We start from the raw sequence: 16,765 nt of genomic DNA on the forward strand, positions 1-16,765 counted from the left end.
TTCTAGTCATTTCTAGGTACAATCTTTGGGGATCTCTATGTACATTACCATGTACATCTGCAAATAAAGACAGTTTTACATCTTCCTTTCCAATTTGTATGCCTTTTATTTCTTTTTCTTGTCTGATTGCTGTGGCTAGGACTTCCAGTACTATATTGAATAAGAGAGGTGAAAGCAGACCTTCCAGTATTGTTCCCACCACTTACCCCTCCACTCTATTGGATCTTTCTTGTTTGCTTTAAACTCCTCCACCCCGAACATCATGACTCAGCTTCTGAAAGTTCCTCTACCACATGTGGTTTCCACGTGCCCTTCTGTGCACCAGCTCTAACAATCACCTTAACACAGGATCTCTATTGCAGCAAATGTTCCTCAGGGGAGCTCAGCTGGCTTGGGAACTGACCCTTTTTGAGTCCTTGCCTTTTGTATACTTTTTCCTTGGAGGGCTGAATCTGCCTTCTGTTTCTAGTACTTCACTTGTATTGATCTAGCCAAAATCACCAGTGGTGTTTTTAATCCAAAAACTGAATGGAGACTCTTTAATTCCTAAGTTATTGAAACTCTTTGTAATGTTGTAACAATCAAAAACTGTGTCCTTTAAATTCCACCCCTCTAGAATGCTTCTGGGTCCTTTTTCTTGTTTTTCTACTATTGACATTTCATCAGGTCCCATCCTTTGGTCTTCTCTAATATCCCTATGCCTATACTGTCCTATTCTTAAGTGAAAGCTCCCATGTTTCCACATTTCCACATTTAAGGATTTAGTTATTGTGTGTGCTAATGATTTCTGAAATCCATATCATTAGGCCAGACCATATTTCTAAACCCCAGGGCCAGATATTTTACTGTATGCTTGATATTTCTCTCTAGATTACAAGTGGCAAACACAAGGCCTGTGGGCTGAATCTGGCCCTCCATCATGTTTTATCTGGCCTGAAACCTTGTTTCTACCCAGCAGCAGTGCCAATCTCTCACTTAAAGAGTAGTTACATTGATACAGTCCTAAAATTACATTCGGCTCTTTGAAGGCAACTGCAAGGCTGATGTGGCCCCCAGTGAAATGAGTTTGACATGCTCTAGATGTTCCACAAGTATATCTCAAATCTAATAGGTGCAAAACTGACCTCATATATTTATTCTGATGCTCTTAAATGACATTCATCCTGTACTCTCTCTTCTTTCCTTACTCATCCTATATCAATATAGTTATACCTTCTGTTATTTCATTTTTCCTTCCTGATATAATATTTCTGTCACCTACATTTTTCTAAAGTTTGTCTTTTCTTTTCTGTCCCTCTTGTCTTAATCTGGAACTCATAATTTATGGATTACTATGGGAATCACTCCATTGGCTTTTAGATTTGTGGTCTAACCTCTGGGATGCTTTCAGAGTAAGTTGTTTACTTTCATGCTTAAACTAACATAATGGCTTATCATTGACTTTAATGAGGTCCAGACTCTTTTTAGTTGGCATGCAAATTCCTTTATAATTACCCTCTTTTACTTCCTCAACCTTATCTTCCACCCAACTCACTACAAACCCCTTTGAATTAATCCAGGAACTTCTTGAATATCATTGAACTGGAATATTCTCTCAGGCCTTTGTACATTGAAAATACTGTAAACTGTGGGAATGCTCTCTTTCTATCCAGGGCCACTGCCAGCCCATCATTGCCTTTGTGCAAATTAGAAGTGATTCTCCATCCAGGCAATCAGTTCTGTGGGTATGCAGATTATTGATAGATGGTACCTTTGTGAGAAATAGAAGACACCTCTGCTGTGTTGAAGCATCCCATTCTGGGATACAAGGCTTGGTAAGCTGAAAGCTGACATTTTTCAACCTTTTCTATCCTCTCTGCTTGGCCCCCTTAGGCAGTGAGTAACACATACAATGGAGTACAGTAGCCCTACTCCCATAATCCCCTTCTCCTCCTGGAAAGCTATTGCTTGTTTAAGATTGGTTTCTATGTAGAATTTCCACCTGTCATTAGACCTATGATTCTCATCCTCTTATTTGATCATCAGTCCTTTGGAGAATCTGAAGAAAGCTATGAGTCCAATCTTGGTAAAAATGAACATGCTCCTAACATACAGCTTATCCCTGAACTTGAGGTTAGGGAGCACATTCCAAGGGTCATTCAGCCCCTTGGTTCCCATGACAAGGATGGGGACTGCCACTTAGTTGGCACTAAATGAACATTTGTGGAACTGTTGAGAGCACTTCCTGACAACCCACTTCCGTGCATGTTCTGCATTCATATTGCACTGTTTGCAAACCTCTATCTTCTAACATACTTTATATACTACCATCATTGCTTTCTTATCTACGTCCCTAGCTAGCTTCTGCTTTCCTGAGTAGGCACTGCTCTGTTTATATCTGCATTCCTAGTTTCTAACCCAGTACAAGAATATAATAGGCATTTCATAAATTTTTGTTGAGATTCAGTGATTTTAAGTGACTTAAAGTCACCCTGCAGTGATAGTGAACTTAAAGCTGATCCTATAATATTTTCTTCTGGATCTCATGCTACTATATATTTTAAATTCTACATTTGTATATGTATGTGCAAATTGTTTGGGTGACTCCTTAACTGACTGTTAAGTGGAAAGAGATAAAGTCTGAGACCCAAGTATTTGGGTACATATACTTTGGTAGGTATTGGATACAATTTTTCAAATATTCCAGTATTATAAAATGCTTCTCCATAAGCTTCTGAGGAATAAACAGACCTTTGCTGGTTGAAATTTAGCTACTGTTTTCATGAGATGAATTCAGTGATACTCTACTAGTGAAGAGATTAAAACCACTTTTTAGTTTTTGACCTTGCTAAAGGAACCCGCCCTTGGTCTCTAGGTGCTTGTGTGTTTTTTTGCCTCATCATTTTCAAAGTGGCATTACTGACACTAGTGTAAGCAATGCCTACTGCTTGCTGACTGTGTCTTAACATTTTTTTCCCTTCACAGATGTAGGCAGCTCACAGCAATTGATCACTTTTGGTTTCATGAATAGGGTTTTTTTTTTCTAGATTAGGATCACATTTATTTAGGTTTATAATTCCAATACATTGGAAGTGATTCATGTTGGTTGTAGTAAATTTCCTTTGTATTTTTCTGAAACGGAAATCATCTACTTTGCCTTTCAAATAGGACTACTAAATAGTTCTGTGTGAATAAAGAGCTTTATGAAAATGAAAAATATGAATAGTTTCTGGCTCTCTTTGAAAGGTGAAGCCAAACTTACATCAGGGTTTGGACATGATGGTTTCCATGAGTTACTTTTCACAGTTCTTTGTGCTGGGAAAATCTGGTTCTTCTTCTTCAATCAAACCCAGCTGCTCATGTCTGCCTTGAATTCATTTAAAATTTCAAGTCTCTCCTGTGCTGTAGAACATGTTTCAAGTACCCATTAACTTTGTTGTCCAGGAATTTTACTTGTTTTTCTTAGGCAAGTTTTTAAAAAAATGACAGTTGTGTCATAGTGAATAAAAAGCAACTCTTTTGAGTTATTAAGTTGGATTAAAATATGCCAAAGCCATGGTGACAGTAATATTAAATAAGAAGTTTCTTGTCTCTAATAAGCAACTTATTATAAAAAAGAAAGACCTCTTTTCTATTTAAGTGGATGGCTTTTTAATGACATTATGCTGTTCAGTCTCTCAATAGCTTTAAGTGTCTAAGTCAGAAGGGAGTTGGGTTGGTTTATTGAAAGTATTTTCCTGAATGTGTTAGTATATATAAATATTGTATAAACTATTTAATCATTTATTGGAATTTTAACATATTTGATGTAGAAATTTCATGTTTCTCTAAGAACATTTTGAAAACCCTGCTTAAAATATGAACGTGCTGTTGTTTGAACTAAGGAGTAAAAATGTGAAATGCAGAGTCTGAGATTATAATGATCAAGCTGAAAGCAGAGTCAATGAAATAACTTAGGGCTCCTGGATTTCAGTGTAGTGCCCAGAGGCTATAACGGGATACTGCCTTGGAATCCCTGGTAGGTACTGCACTAGACCATTGAGGCCAATTAAGCCTAAGGGTTTTAACCCTTGGTTAACTTTAACATCATGATTCATTTGTTTCCCTAATAAATTACAATTTTATATTTGAAATTTCAGAGTGAAAAGCTAGAGGTGAAAAAAAGATTTCAAGAAAACCTCAGAAGAGAAACATTTAGAGAGCATCAGCAATAGTAAGTTTGTTTTCAGGACTTTGTACCTTTACAGGCATATTGTTCATTCTACTTTTTAGTTCTGGGTGATGCTAAGTTTAGTCCTCTAGTATTGGATAATTGGCTGTTATATTAATTATGTAATTGAACTCCATTCTGTAAGTGAGATGTATGAACATGTATGTTCACCAAAGTGTTTTTTAGTCAATTGATTAGAAACAATACTGCTAAACTTGAGGAATTCTTCATTATAAATCACCTGAAAGACTTGATTCATTGGTGATTTAGGGTACTTCTGATTATCCTGACTTCCAAAATACTGATATAAAGAATAGGGTGTTTGAAAAAAAGTACCCATGCAGAATCTGAACTAACTAGAAATTAACCTAATGTACTGAGGACTATTCCACACATGTATTTTTGTAGACAACAATAGAGAAAGTTTTTAGCAATTACTGGCAAAACTGCCAATTGGTGGTCATACACCAAGGTATTTTTTTCCAGTGTGATTTGTGAATTACAACAGTTAACATGTATAGCACAACTACTCCGTGCTTTATAATTAGATAAAGTACTCTGTTACACAGACTTTAAAGGTAAGCTGGTGTGCTCACTCTATGTAGTTAGACTATCTGCACATTGCTTAAAAGAATAGACAAAACCAAAGGAACATATCTCTGGCCCAAGGTTAATTCCAAAAAGGAATGGAATTAAAACCAAGCAGATATGGCTTCAAAGTCTTATTGCAGTTCTCAGATGTGACCCTGGACAAACTATTAAAGCTCTTTGAACTTTAATTTTCTTTAAAAATAGGGATAATGATCTTTCCCATAGGCAATTTGTAAGGATTAAGTAAGATATCATCTGTAAAGGACATAAAGATGCCTAAATATTATAGGGACTTGAAATTAAACTTTTAATAGAAGTCCTTGTTCAATTGGTCAGACAACTTTCATTTTGCAGAACTGTATGAGATTTCTGGCCCATGAGACCTAGTCATTTACCTTCCACTTTCATATGGATTGTTCTCTTCTGACTCCCACCTCTTTTCTCTTCCCATCATTGTACCTCCTTTGCAGAATTTAAGGGGTGAGCACATATGACATGCTAAATCATGCTCCTCCTGTAAGTACAGAGTGTTGTGGTTTTCTGATTCCACTGAAATTATCCTGCCTCTATTGTAAGCAGGCAGCTCTTTCTTGCTTTAACAATCACAAGTAGAAACTGGAAAAGAAGTTTCTCAGCTCTTCACTTTGCCCCTAAGCAAGTAGGTACTTGGCCTCTGCTACTCAGAGTAGAAAATGAGTGGGAGATGATATGGGGTTGGATGATAGGGGGTTGGGTGACATTCTCCCCTCTAAGTTAAAAGAAACATTACTCTTATTTGAATCATAAGAGCCATAGCCTCTTTTTCCCTACTCCTCTTCTAAGGCAGGCTTGGGGAGGCAGGCATTGTTGAGGGAGTGATGGAAAGCTAAACACCAGAAATTCTCTCTCTTACAGAGATAGTAGGAGGGAGGCAATAAATTAAGGGTGTTACTGTATTACTGAGCCCCATTCATGGGTAGAGAATGGATGAGAGTTTAATTCTAAGCCAACCAGATTAGGTGAAAGAGATAAGGAACTACCATGAGGCAAGTGTAGCCTAGAGATACAAGGATAACAAATATATTTATCCTATGGCATCATAGTTTCACAGTGTAAAATTAGGAGGCTTTTAGGCACAGGACTGGGAAGTTGAATGAGTCCATTTTCTGGAGTTTTAAACATGACAAGGTCAAGGATGAGAGAGAACTTTAAAGGAGATGCAGATTGTGTGCCATTCAACCTCCTTTCTTTCATAGTCTTCCAGCTTCTTGAATTTGTGTTTTATTAAATGCTAGAGATCAATCATCTTTTTATCTGTGGAAAAAATGTTTTAACCTTAGCTACTTCACAACTTTCAGTGGAGCTGAATCCAATTACATGCATATTTCACTCTTGATCTTTCTTCTGCTTATCCTGAAAGTCCCAGTTAACCAGGGAAGAGAGAAGTTGGCTAAAAATGAGAAGCATCTGAAATAGATTGTTTTAAAGCCTATTGAAAAATACAAGTATTATTAGTTTTTTAAAAATTTAGTTTTGAACTACTTTTGAAATTAAAAGACCAATAGTTTATGAAATGAATGGCCATTATATAGTTAGAAATATGAAAGGGACTTCTTAAAAAAGATGGATCCTTGATTACAAGCCTTGGACATACCTTCTTAGAGTGAGTTTATGGGGCAAAATTGTCGAGGAGAGCTGTTAGAATTTTAATAGCACAATGATTTCACCAGACCAAATAGGCTGGTCTCCATCTCTCTCTGCACACCCCTGAATTAGATTCTCCTGAAGCAGTCAAACCAAAAAACACAAAATAGAGACATAGTTAAGAAAAAAATTTTAACTAGTCAATACCTCATGTCCTTGCCAATTTCAGCATGCTGTTGCTGTGATATGTGGTTCAAATAGCAGACCAGGAAAGTTTTTTCTTTCTTTCTGTAGAGGAGGGTAACCATGGATTGAGCAGACTGTAAATCCAAGCTGCTAGAGAAAATGCTCATGATTGCATCCTGGGGCACCACCATGAGAATCTTAATGTGCTCACTCTGAGCACCTCATTTCTGACTTCGTTCATTTGCTCCTGATTATTTTTAGTGTTGTCAATTATTTGGCTAACAGGCAGAAAACTAGGCATTTATTGACATCCAAAGGGACTCTCCTGAGTGTAATAATCAAGGCAGTTTATTGAATGCCTGTGAGGTTGTTTCCTAATTGTACACATTAATCCACCCAGGCAAGCTGGCTGAAAATACCCCAGCAGATTGCACATGCAGATGGAGAACCCAGGATGGTTTTTATGAGAAGACCTCTGGAATACACTTCTGCAGTACTCTCTTTTCCTTAAAAATCAAATGACTGACTATTTCAATTGGCAGCTGAGAGCAGACCAGATTAATAGTGCATTAAGTCTGCTACTCTGACTGGGGACAGACTCAAATTTCACAATTCAGTGTTTGTTCTAGGATTCTTGAGCATGAAAGTGAAAGGTAGAAGTTGACACCTAAACTTGGTGTAGTTTTCACTGTTATTTTTACTCTGTAAGTTTTTCCTACTTATAAAAAGTCAAATATGATACTTTCCAGAATGGCATTTTCTATTAATATTATGGGTAGATATGCATGTTTGAAATAACAGATAATAAACCCTTTGTTGCATGTTTTTTAAATATCAAATGGAGGATGTTGTGATTTATGTTATTTAAAACATTGAGTAAAATCTCAGCATTTAAAATTTTAAGTGGTGATTTATTTTGAGGGCTATAGTCATCATTCTAATCATTTTGATGGATGTAGAGACAGGTTTAAATTTTTTAGCCTATTTAACCAATGCAAGGGGGGTGGCTGGGTAGGATGCATGGGTGGGTAGTCAGATGCATTTTGTATGTGGGTGTCAGGAAAAACAATGTTTTCTTAAGAATTTATTGAAGAGTTATGTTCCATTGAATCCACTGCTAGGATTATATCCTAAGAATCCTAAAACATCAATTTCAAAGAACCTATGCACCACAATGTTCACAGCAGCACAATTTACAATAGCCAAGAGTTGGAAGCAACCTAGGTGCCCACCAGTAAATGAATGGATCAAATAATTGTGGTACATATACACAATGGAATTCTATGCAGCAGAGAGAAAGAAGGAGCTACTACCCTTTGCAACAACATGGATGGAACTGGAAAGCATTATGCTGAGTGAAATAGGCCAGGTGTTGAAAGACAAATACCATATGATCTCACCTTTAACAGGAAGCTAAACAATAAAACAAACAAGCAAGCAGAATAAAAACAAAGACACTGAAATAGAGAACAAGGGAACAGCGATTAGAATGGAGAGGGAAGGGAATTTAAGGGGGAAAAGGGGAGGGATTTGGAGGAACAAGTATGAAGGACTCAGGGACAAGAACTAAGGGGGGTGGAAATGGGAGGGAGGTGGGGTGCATAGGGCGGGGTGGGCTGGGATAGGAGAAATAGAAAACTGTACTTGAATAATAACTAAATAAAGTAAAAACAAGAATTTACTGAAGAGAAGAGAATTGGGTAGCTTTTGAACATTTAAAATGTTACTTTATATTTAATAATCATTTTAAAGTATATCTTATTGACTATGCTATTACAGTTGCCCCATTTTTGTCTCCCCTTTTATTTCCCTCTACCCTCCACCCACCACCTTAGTTCATGTCCATAGGTCATACATATAAGTTCTTAGGTTTCTCCATTTCCTATACTATCCTTAACCTCCCCCTGTCTATTTTGTACCTACCAATTATGCTTCTATTCCCTGTACCTTTCCCTGCTTTCTCCCCTTTCTTCCTCCCATGGCTAACCCTCCATGTGATCTCTATTTGTGATCCTGTTCTTGTTCTAGTTCTTTGCTTACTTGGGGTTTTTTTTATTGTTAAGTTGCTGATAGCTGTGTTTGTTGACTTTTCACTATTCATAGTTTTGATCTTCTTCTTTTTCTTAGATGAGTCCCTTTAACATTTTATATAATAAGGACTTTGTAATGATGAACTCCTTTAGGTTACCTGATCTGGGAAGTGCTTTATCTGCCCTTCCATTCTAACTGATAGCTTTGCTGGATAGAGTAATCTTGGATGTAGCTCCTTGCTTTTCATTACTTTGAGTACTTCTTTCCAGCCCTTTCTTACCTGCAAAGTTTCTTTTGAAAGTCATATGACAGTCTTATGGGGAATCCTTTGTAGGTAACTCTCTGCTTTTCTCTTGCTGCTTTTAAGGTTTTCTATTTAACTTTAACCTTTGGCATTTTAATTATAATGTGTCTTGGTGTGAACCTCTTTGGGTCCAACTTGTTTGGAACTCTCTGTACTTTCTGGATTTGTATTTCTATTTCCTTCACCATATTGGGGAAGTTTTCTTTTGTTATTTTTTTAAAATAAAAATTTCAATTTCTTGCTCTTCCTTCTCTTTTTCTGGTACTCCTATGATTTGGATGTTGACACTTTTAGAGATGTCCAAGATTCTTCTTACTCTCTCCTAATCTTTTGAATTTCTGTTTCTACATTCTGTTATAGTTGATTATTTCTTCCTCATGTTCTGAATCATTGCTTTGATCCCTGGCTGCCCTCCCTTCACTGTTGGTTCCCTGCAGATTTTTCATCATTTCACTTAGTATGGCCTTCACTTCTTCCTTTACCATTTTGCCTTATTCAGCGAATTCTCTGTGCATCCTTATCGCCAGTGTTTTGAACTCTGCATCTGATAGGTTGGCTGTATCTGTTTTGCTCAGTCTTTTTCTTGGAGTTTTATTGTTCTTTCATTTGGGCCATATTTCTTTTTCTCCTTGATTTGGGAGCCTTCCTGTGTTTGCTTCTGTGTATTAGGTGGAGCTGCTTTCACTCCCTGTCTTAGCACAACTGTTAAGTTATATGGGGCAGAACTTTAGATATTTGCCAGGATGGGGAAACCTGCTTCACTGCTTTGTGGCTCTGTATGTGGGGAAGGGGTTAGAGAGGGGGAAATGCCACTGAAGCTTGCTTGGCACTCATCCCATTTCCAGTCACTTCACCCCCTTTCCATATGCAACTGGCTTTCCTCTAGCTGCTGCCCCAGTGGTGGTTCCCAGAGTAGGTGGGTTTACATTTGATTTAGGACCATGTGGGTCCTTTAAGTAGCCTCTCCTGAGAGACTGGTAGTTTCTTCTGCCAACCCAACCACCATGGGTTTTTACAGCCAGAAGTTATGAAGCTTCATTTCTTGGCACTGGAACCCTGGGCCTTGCAGTCTGGTCTAGGGCTCAGATTGCTCACTCCCAAGGTATCACTCACATTTTTATCCACCACATGTGAATGTGGGACTGCCCGTTCTGCTGACAACCTCACTGTTCCTGCCTTGCTGCCACCACACCATGTCCTCTCTATCCTGGCTTCCCATCTGTACCCCTCCTCCTTGTTTGGATGAATGTTTCTTCTTTAAATCCTTGGTTCTGAGTTTTCCATACAGTTTGATTTCCTGGCAGCTCTGGGTGGTTTTCTTTTGGTTGTTGTTTGTTTGGGTTTGTTTTGAAGTTAGTTGTGATCCTTCTTATGGTTGTGGAAGGAGGTGAAGCATGTCTTCATATACCTCTATCTTGACTGGAAGTCCCACAGGGCTCAGTTCTTAAAACCCTATTTTGAACAGCTCTTAGGATTGAGGTCTTTTCAAAATAGGATATTTCTATTTCTAAATTGTCAAGTGCCACCTCATGCTCAGCCTATCATTTGTAATGTTGGAAAATTTTCTTCATTTCTGCCACTGGAACCATGCATCTCCTTTATTTCCATTTGAATAATAGTGTGATTAGTTCCTAGAAGGCATATCTTTATCTATTTTAGTTGCTTATAACTGAGGATCTAGACAGGTATGCTGAATATGCATACTTAGGCCTCAAGTTTGCCTTCTAATATGCTCACAAAACTTCTAATGCCCTTCACGGGAGCTTCTGGAAGACACTTAAGAGCTAAATTGATCCCTTATCCATATGGTCAGTTTAAATCCAACCTCCCATTTTATAATCCAAGTAAGGTGAATCAAAAGTCATCCTTTTCATAACTTTCTATCTTATGCCAATGAAGTAAACTTAAAGATACAAAAAATCCTGTATCTATTTTGCTTGACATAAGACTGAACATTTTATGAGAACTTGGATCTGAGAGCATCTCTGCCTACTGAATGTTAAATCATGTTACAGTTAAGAACATATCGAAATTTTTACCCACTCTTCATTCTTTCTGCAGGTGTCCTAGTGAATGTTAACTCATTTTCATTCCCACTGCCACCACCTTCACATGCCATTTGCATTATGGCTTCTGTCTCCCTGCCATCCTCTGAACAACTTCAATGGCTTCATAACCATCTTTGCCAACAGTCTCCTCTTCTCTTTATTGTCTTAAATGTTTTGTCAGATTTTGTTTTCTAAAGCACAGCTTTGGTCATGGTGCTACCCTCCTCTAAAAGCCTCATTTCTTCTCATTGCTCATAGAATAAATTCTAAATGCCTTAGCCACACCATGAACCACCTTATTAAGAAGATGTCATGGCCACTGTAGTAAGAAAGTGTCAAAAATGACTAAAGAAAGAGTTGCCATTTTGTTGGGTGATTTGGTGGGGGAGGGTTTGAGACAGCAGGGCTTTGCTCAGGAAGCAGGGGTAATTCTGTATCAGTATTTTAATCAATATTACCTAAAAGGAGGGGGAAGACAGAGTGAGATAAGTTTTGTAATTGATAAAGACACAGCTGTCACTCATATAAGCCAGAATTTTGGGATATTTGACTACTGTCATAGATGAGAAAGGTTTATATATTTTCTTTGAAGTTTCATGTATTATTTTCTTCATTCAGACATGTTATAGAGTAATCTTACTTTTTATCATGATCAATTACAGTCACGGAGCAACCTCTTTTGATGTTGATATTGTGTAAAATTATTTCTACCAGAAGAATACCCGGGGGCCTAGGGGCCTGGCTGTCAGGGACAGCTTCTGTCTTTCTCAGTATGCATTGAATAAACAGTAAAATATAAAAGGTGACTAATGCCTTATTTTAAAATTAGTTTCACTTATTTCATCACTGGAAACTGGTACCATCAATGCTGCCCTCTTGGGAGGGCAGATCTGGGATTAGACTGGCTGTTTGGGGTAAAACTTTAATCTCTCTCCTTACTAGTTGAAGAACGTTATTTAATTTTTGTGAGCCTTTATTTCCCCATGTTTCACAAGGGCTGGGGCTAGAATTGTTACTAGTTCAAAAGAAGATTAATCAATATAATTCATGTTAGAAATCAAGTATAGTGCTTGGAGGACACAGGGAAAGAAGGTATGATGGAACTCCAAACAGGCCTATACATCATCAAAAATTCTTTATGAAATATAATTGTAAGAGAAATTATACTTATAATAAGTATCCACATTGTAAGACAGGTGGGTATATGTCTAATATGTAGATGTATATAAAAAGTAAAATACCTAAAAGAAGATGAAAATAAATGTAGCCATTTATTTATTATAAAAGAAAAAATCAAATCAAGGATGATATTTTTTCCCCTGGTTAATATATAAATAAAGACTTCAGCCAAGATGGAGGCATAGGTGGAAGCACTGTGCCTTCTCGCACAACCAAGTTTAAAAACAATAAAGTTTTAGCAACAAAAACACAGCCAAACCACAGAAAATTGAACTACATGGAAGTCTGACAACAACAAACCCTTCAGCCAAACCAGTAAGAGGGGCAGAGCCAGCAGCAGAGCGGGGTCAGGCAGGAAAGATCCACCGGACCAACCCAGCTGCGCGACCCAGGTGCGCCGGCAGCTGTGGGCAGATCCCATGTGTGGAGAAGCGGACAGACCCACTGAGGGCTGATCATGCTCACACATTCACGAGCAGATAAACCGGTGAAGGAGCTAGCAATGAGACTGACCTCATAGGCCCCAGCGGCAGGAAGCAGCAGAGGGAGCCACCATTGTCCATCTATGACCCCGCCCCGACATACAGCATCACAAACCAGAGACCTGGGTGGCCCCGCCCTGATGAACAAATGAGGCTCCACTCCTCATACATAACAGGCACAAACAGATAAAAGCATGGCTCAAGAACAATTCAGAGCCCCAGAGCCGATAAATCTAAGTAATGAAGAAATAGCCAAACTTTCAGATGCACACTTCAAAACACTGGTGATCAGGATGCTTACAGAACTGGTTGATTTTAGTCACAAATTAGAGGAACAAATGAAGGCTGAACTAATTGAAATGAAGGGAAATACACAGGAAACCAATAGTGATGAAAAGAAAACTGGGACTCAAATCAAAGGAGTGGACCAGAAGTAGGAAAAAAATGACCAAACAGAAAAGGATGAAGAAACAAGAATTCAAAAAAATGAGGAGAGGCTTAGGAACCTTCAGGACATCTTTAAACGTACCAACATCCGAATTATAGGGGTACCAGAAGGGGAAGAGGAATAGCCACAAGTGGAAAACTTATTTGAACAAATCATAAAGGAGAACTTCCCCAATCTGGCAAAGGAAATAGACATAACAGGAAATCTAGGAAGCTTAGAGAGTCCCAAAGAAGTTGGACCCAAGAAAAAAACACACCAAGGCACAACATCATTACATTAGCCAAGATGAAAATGAAGGAGAGAATCCTAGAAGCAGCAAGAGATAAGGGGACAGTCACCTACAAAGGAGTTCCCATCAGACTGTCAGCTGATTTCTCAAAAGAGACCTTACAGGCAAGAAGGGGCTGGAAAGAAGTATTCCAAATCATGAAATCCAAAGACCTACAACCAAGATTGCTCCATCCAGCAAAGCTTTCATTTAGAATGGAAGGACAAAAGTGCTTCTCAGATAAGATCAAATTCAAGGTGTTCATCATCACCAAGCCCTTATTATATGAAATGTTAAAGGGACTTACCTGAGAAAAAGAAGATCAAAAAGATGAACAGTGAAAGGACAGCAAACTCACAGTTATTAAGAACCACACCTAAAACAAAAGCAAACTAAGAGGGCAGCTAGATCAGGAGCAGAACCATAGAAATAAAGATCACATGGAGTGTTAGCAACAGGGGAGTGGGAGAAGGAGAAGGGGGGAGAAGGTACAGAAAATAAGTAGCATAGACAGTAGGTAGAAATAGACGGGGGGAGGGCAAGAATAGTATGGGAAATATAGAATCATAAGAACTTGAGACATGTGGTCATAAACTAAAGGGGGGAATGGTGGGGGAGGGATGTGCAGGGAGGAGGGGAATTAAAAAAAAGAACATATGTACAAAACCAAAGGGAAGAGTGGAAGCAAGGGAGGAAGGTGGGTTTAGATGGAGTGGGGGGAGGGGTGGGGAGAAAATGCAGACAACTCTAACTGAACAACAATAAAGTAATTAAAAAAAAAGAAAAAAAGAAGAGGCAAAAAGAAGCTTTAAATATATATATATATATATATATATATATATATAATAGGATTTCTTGTGGAATTTATTCTAATTTTAAAGAGAAAATATTAAAAAATAGACAAACTTGAAAATGAAAAACTGAAGGGACATGAGAGAGGCTTATTGTACCATGTATTTTATATATATATATAAAATGTGTATTTTATATATATAGAGAGAAAGAGTAGAGAGATAGTAATAAAATGTTGTTGGCATTTTAATAAACAAATAGATCTATTGAAGGAGAGCCTACAAATAGATTCATGAATATATGGGAATTTAGTATTCAGGACTTTAGTTATTGATAAAAGTATTTAGCTATTGATAAAAGTATTTTTTCAAATCAGTTTAAAAAAGTACCAATAATTTAAGTGTATTTAGTAAACACAAAGATAATATATGTGATGAAGAATGTGTAGAAAATTTTTTCTAAGTGTTATACATAACTCAGAGGCCATAAGGCAAAATGCAGATTTGACTACAGAAAAAAATTTTTCATAGATGTCATAGTGAACAATGTTACAAGTAAGTGATAGGCTAGGAAAAAATATTTGCTTCAAAAGGGATTGTCAAAAGCTCACTTTCACAAAGAACTCTAGAAAAATTGACAAAGGGCTCGAATAAGCAGTTGAGAAAAACAATATAAATTAATAAAAATATTGAGCCTCACTAATGACCAGAGAAATGCAAATAAAGATTTTATTTTTTACATTGTCAAACATATAAATGTATTGATAATGTTTAGCATTTGGGCATGTGCTTTCATTTATTCAACAATGAGCACCAGGCATGCATTAAGCGCTGTGTTACCTTAGTAGGTTCTAGGTATGTATTGTGAATAGAATAAATATGGCCCCATTATCGAATGTGAAAATTCAGATAATAAACAAGTTAACAAAGAAATATGTAGCATAACATAGAAGACTATAATAATTCCTATAAGGGAGTACAGTGGTGGAGACAGTGATCTCTACCTGTGATAAAAAATAGTGGGACTGTGAGGGGAGAATCTCTTTAGCATCACAGGGAATTCCTAACTCTGTGAAAATGACAGTTGAACAGAAGATAGAAGGATGAGAAGGAACCAACCATGCTGAGAACCAGGGGAAAGAGCACTAGGCTGAGGAACAAGCATGCAGTGTATTTCATGACCTGAACAGAAGCTGGTGAATGTGGACTGAACTAGGCGGAGGGGGGGTTAGGATGGGAGAAACTGACAAAAGAAAACTGTACTTGAAAAATAACTAAATAAATTTTTAAAAAATTTAAAAAAAGAAATAAAAAAAAAGATAGGCAGGAGTCAGACATTCAGGCCATTGCACAGGGGTGAGCCTGGATTTTATTAAAGCCACAGGCGTGAACCTTTAGAAGCTTTTTTATTATTTTTAAAGAAGTGACTACTCTGTTTTTCTGCATTGAGAATAGGTTTGAAGAGACAAAAATGGAAAAGAAGGAGCTAGTACCTGAGTAACTTGTTTTATTGTGCTTCACTTTTTTGCACTTTACATATATGCATTTTCATTAACATCCAGGCAAGACCTTCCACCAATAAAAAGATTACAACTTGCTGAAGGCTTAGGTGATGATTAATGTATTTTCAGTTCAGATATGCATATTTTAGACATAATGCTATTGCGCACTTATTAGACTATAGCATAGTATAGACAACTTTTAAAAAACTTTTTAAAAGTTATTTATTTATTTATCTTTAGAGGGGAAGGGAAGGAGAGAGGGAGAGAAATATCAATCTATGGTTGCCTCTCATGCGTCCCCAGCCGGGAACTGGACTGCAACCCAGGCATGTGCCCTGACTGGGAATGGAACCTCCATTCTCTGGTTCTTTTTTTCTTTTTTTTTTAAAATCCTTTCAATTCTCCATCCCCCCCCCTCCCCATAAATATAACTTTTATAAGCACTAGAAAACCCCCAAAAGTTGTGTGACTCACTTTATTGTGGTGTCCTGGAACCAAACCCATAATACCTCTGAGGTGTACTTGTAAAAACATTACTGCGGTAGTTCAGTCAGGAATTGGTAGTAGTCCAGATTAGAGTAATGCCAATGCAGAGAGGAGTAATACAGAAGTCTTCCTTAATTCGTGGTTATGCTCCATGAAGTTTCAGATACCTGTGGTGAACCATGGTCCAAAATTGCAAAAATAAACAATTTGCAAGTTTGAAATCATGCACCAATTTAAAATCTGATGAAATTTGACACTATCCTGCTTCATTATACATTGGACATGAATCATCCCTTTGCCCTGAATATTCACCCTGTTTTCATTACCTGCCCATTAGTCACACAGCTCTGTAGGTTATCAGATCAGTTATCAAGAGAGACCACATGAACATAACTTTTATTACATTATATGTTATAATTGTTCTATTTTATTATTAGTAATTGTTGGTAATCTTTTCTGTGCCTAATTTATAAATTAAACTTTATGTATGTATAGGAAAAAACATGGTATGTGTTAGGTTGATATTATTCATGGTTTCAGGCATCTGGTAGGGATCTTGGCATATTTCCCCATGCATAAGGGGGACTTATGTGTATGTTTTATGGAAAATCAGTAAGACATTTTCAGGGATGAGGAG

General features: G+C 37.5%; 1 protein-coding gene across 5 annotated transcripts in view; it reads left to right on the forward strand.

Moving 5' to 3' along the window:
- The window catches only part of EPSTI1 (epithelial stromal interaction 1), a 132,848-nt gene that overhangs the window by 39,725 nt on the left and 76,358 nt on the right, over positions 1–16,765 (forward strand). For all 5 annotated transcript variants that reach the window (XM_053665445.1, XM_053665447.1, XM_053665446.1 and 2 more), the window contains one exon: positions 4,119–4,192. In XM_053665445.1, coding sequence (XP_053521420.1) covers positions 4,119–4,192 — 74 coding nt within the window. The remainder of the gene's footprint in view (positions 1–4,118; positions 4,193–16,765) is intronic.

Source organism: Artibeus jamaicensis, unplaced genomic scaffold (genome assembly GCF_021234435.1).
Source record: "Artibeus jamaicensis isolate MK-2021 breed Jamaican fruit bat unplaced genomic scaffold, CSHL_Jam_final contig_414, whole genome shotgun sequence".
In the NCBI taxonomy this organism is placed as follows: Eukaryota; Metazoa; Chordata; class Mammalia; order Chiroptera; family Phyllostomidae; genus Artibeus; species Artibeus jamaicensis.